This window comes from Arachis ipaensis, chromosome B03 (genome assembly GCF_000816755.2).
Source record: "Arachis ipaensis cultivar K30076 chromosome B03, Araip1.1, whole genome shotgun sequence".
In the NCBI taxonomy this organism is placed as follows: Eukaryota; Viridiplantae; Streptophyta; class Magnoliopsida; order Fabales; family Fabaceae; genus Arachis; species Arachis ipaensis.
In genome coordinates, this window is record NC_029787.2 from 93,404,369 (window position 1) to 93,407,769 (window position 3,401).

Below are 3,401 nucleotides of genomic sequence, written 5' to 3' on the forward strand. Positions count from 1 at the left end.
TATTTTTAAATAAAACTAAAAAAAATAAAATTAAATATATACTTACATCATCTATATAAGAATATTTAAATAATTTTATTCTAACGGAATTTAGTAGATTTCTATAGAACAGATATTTTAGTCCCAACAATTTTTATCTCCGTTTATTTGTGGAAACGAGTAGAAACTTAAGGGATTTTTATTTTTCTCCCTTTTGTGAATAATCTCTACAAAAATCAGTGGCTCAAGAATTTTGTTATGGAGTAAAGGGTGGTGTTTTGGTTAGAAATGGATGTAGCAAGTGTATTTACACTTTGGTGGACGTGTTAGATGACAGGTCTAACACGCAGGGAGCGTGCTACATACATCACGCAGGGGGCGTGGAGCACACGTGGCGAGGGCTGGTTGGCTGAAGCTGGTAGCACGTGGGGGGCGTGCTGACACATGGCGAGGCCTGGTTGGTTGAACCAGGCAGCATGTGGGGGGGGGTGCTGAGTCAGCACGCAGGGGGCATGCTGACACGTGGCGACGCCTGGGTGGTTGAAGCTGGCAGCACATGGGGGGTGTGTTGAATGCTCACCTCTATATAAGACAAAGCTTTGTACCATTTTCATTCCGAAGAAGAGTGTGCTTTGAGTGGTCTTTGAGTGTTGGTAGTGTAATAGAGGGTACTGCAAATTTGGTAGTGTATTGCAACGGTGAGATAATACGGAATACTCATGAGGAAGTGAGGTTTGTGAGCCAGAATCCATTTTCGTTTGTGGTTTCATACACCATGATGTTAATGGAGCTTCAGAACGGTCTCTGTCAAAGCATGGAGAACGGTATGTTAATGAGAGTGAGCAGAATTCTGTATCGGAATCCTGTTGTAGTTTTTGGGGGTCTAATATAGTTTGATATCATGCCGATCACTGACGAAGCGAGTATGCAAAATATATTCCAAATTCACCAGCAGACTCAAATGCGACAGCCACAGATTGAATTGTATGTTGAGTTTGAAAACATAGAGGCAGAAGGAATTCAAAATGATTTAGATATAGAGGATGATAGAGCTGCAGTGTACGAAGGAATGAATAGTGACAGCGAAGAGGACTTCGAAGCCACTTATGAAGCCGGCGACGAAGACGAGGATGGTGATGTGGGAGTTGAGGCAGCAGTGGAGAATGTAGTAGTTCATCCCTCGAGCAGTCAACTGATGAACGTTCCACCGTTTATACGTGACTTGGATCTCGATGCCATGCATGCACCAGAATTTCTCGAATATGCAAACATAGGTACGTGATGACTGAATAATATGTTCTTGTTAATTTATACTTTGGATTGATTAATGAACGATGATTTTTGCTTTCTGTAGGCGTTGCTAATCCTGAGGACGGGGAGTTCCGGATTGGAATGAAATACAGTTTTAGAAAGTCGGTCGTCGCAGCAATTAGAAGTTACACTATCTCTAGAGGAGTTGACTACAATGTGTATGAGTCTGAGCCACAGATGTTCTATGCAAAATGCAAGATGTATGGGCGTGGGTGCGACTGGCTTATCCGAGCTAGCTTGATACGGAAAAAAAATTGTTGGGAGATATGCAGATACAATGGTAGGCACACGTGCACAATAGAAACGATTTCACAGGATCATTCCAAGTTGGACTCAGATACAGTTGCTGAGGCTATAAGGCCATTGGTCGAGACTGACTCGTCCATCAAGGTGAAATCTATAATAGCAAAAGTCTAGTCAAGGTTCAACTATACCATTAGTTACCAAAAGGCTTGGTTGGCAAAGCAGAAGTCCATAGTCAAAGCTTTCTGTGGTTGGGAGGATTCTTACCAAGCTTTGTTGTGGTGGTTCTCGGTCATGGTTCAGAAGATGCCTGGTTCAATTGTCCAAATAGAAACACGATCACTATACAACGGGAATGAGGAGGCGCACGGTGTAAAAATACTTCATTGCGTATTTTGGAGTTTTAATCCATGCATTATGGCGTTCAGGCATTGCAAGCCCCTAGTTCAGGTTGATGGAACACACCTATACAGAAAATACAAAGGTACACTTCTGGTTGCTGTTGCACAAGATGGGAATCAGAACATTGTGCCTATCGCTTTTGCCTTGGTGGAAGGGGAGACAGCTGATGCGTGAAACTTCTTTCTTAGGAATCTGCGAATGCATGTTGTTAGAAAGGATGGTGTGGGTATGATCTTAGACCGACATGAGTCAATCCGGGCAGCAGTAAATCGTTCCGGAGGTGACTGGCAACCTCCAAGAGCATGGTGGATGTTTTGTATAAGGCACATCGGCAGCAACTTCCTAAGGGAATTCAAAGTCCCTCACTTGCAAAAACTTGTTGTCAATATAGGGTATTCGAGAACGGTGGAGGAGTACAATATCAACTATAAGAGGTTGGAAGAGCGAGGCGAGGCATATGCCAAGTGGTGTGATGCCATTGGACTCAGACATTGGGTATTGGCATTCGACGAGGGACATCGATGGGGCCATATAACGAGGAACCTTGTCGAGTCCATTAACTTAGTGTTGAAGGGTGCCCGTAATCTACCTGTGTTGGCGCTGGTCCGAGCAATATATTATCGGTTAAATGAACTTTTTACGCGAAAAAGTGCCGAGACTCACGAACGCAAGCATGCTGGATTTACTTACTCCGTATTTGCACAGCAGCGGATTGAAGCAAATATGCAACAGACTGGGAATATAGTTGTGCATCGGTTTGATAGACGAAATGAGGTGTTTGAGGTATACGAAATGACTAGCAAAAAAGTGATAGTTGTTGATCTTGCACGACGGGCGTGTGACTGTGGACACTTTCAGGTGGAACGACTACCATGTCACCATGTTATTGCTTGCTGTGCTAACCAGCGTCTCTATTGGCAGTTGTATGTACATGATGTGTACAAGTTGACAGAGGTTTGTAAGGTATATAGATTTGAGTTCATACCATTAGGTGATCCCGAGACATGGCTTGCTTATGAGGGACCTACATTGGTCGCTAATCCCGCCTTGAGGCGAACGTCAAATGGTCGCCCCAAATTGACCGATACTTGAATGAAATGGACTCACGCGACATGCGTGGTCCTCGGATATGCCGTCTTTGTGGTGCTCAAGGTCATAGTCGGAGTCGATGTCCTCAGCGTCCTGGACCGAGTGGTGCTGGTGACGATGCTAGTACCTAGGTCTTTGTTGGTATTTTTAAATTTGCATTTTGTATTTTTATTTTCATCGTGTTTGCATTTTTAAATTCGTATTTTGTCAGTTAATGTTAGCTTAATATTATACAAAAGATTAACTACAAAGTAAATATACAAAAGATTAACTACGAATTACATAGGTCATCATACAAAAACATTAACTATGAATTACATACCTCAACATACAAAAAGATTAACTACGAATTATATTAACTTAATTCGTAATATTAA

At 42.5% G+C, this 3,401-nt stretch overlaps 1 protein-coding gene across 1 annotated transcript; it reads left to right on the forward strand.

The window, feature by feature from the left end:
• On the forward strand, positions 2,134-3,027 carry LOC107633396. The gene has a single exon (XM_016337032.1). It carries the CDS (start codon positions 2,134-2,136, stop codon positions 3,025-3,027), a length of 894 nt encoding a protein of 297 aa, XP_016192518.1.

Bases quoted from the DNA above. Each gene is read 5' to 3' on its own strand.
- LOC107633396 (XM_016337032.1), top strand. From the start codon at position 2,134: ATGCATGTTGTTAGAAAGGATGGTGTGGGTATGATCTTAGACCGACAT.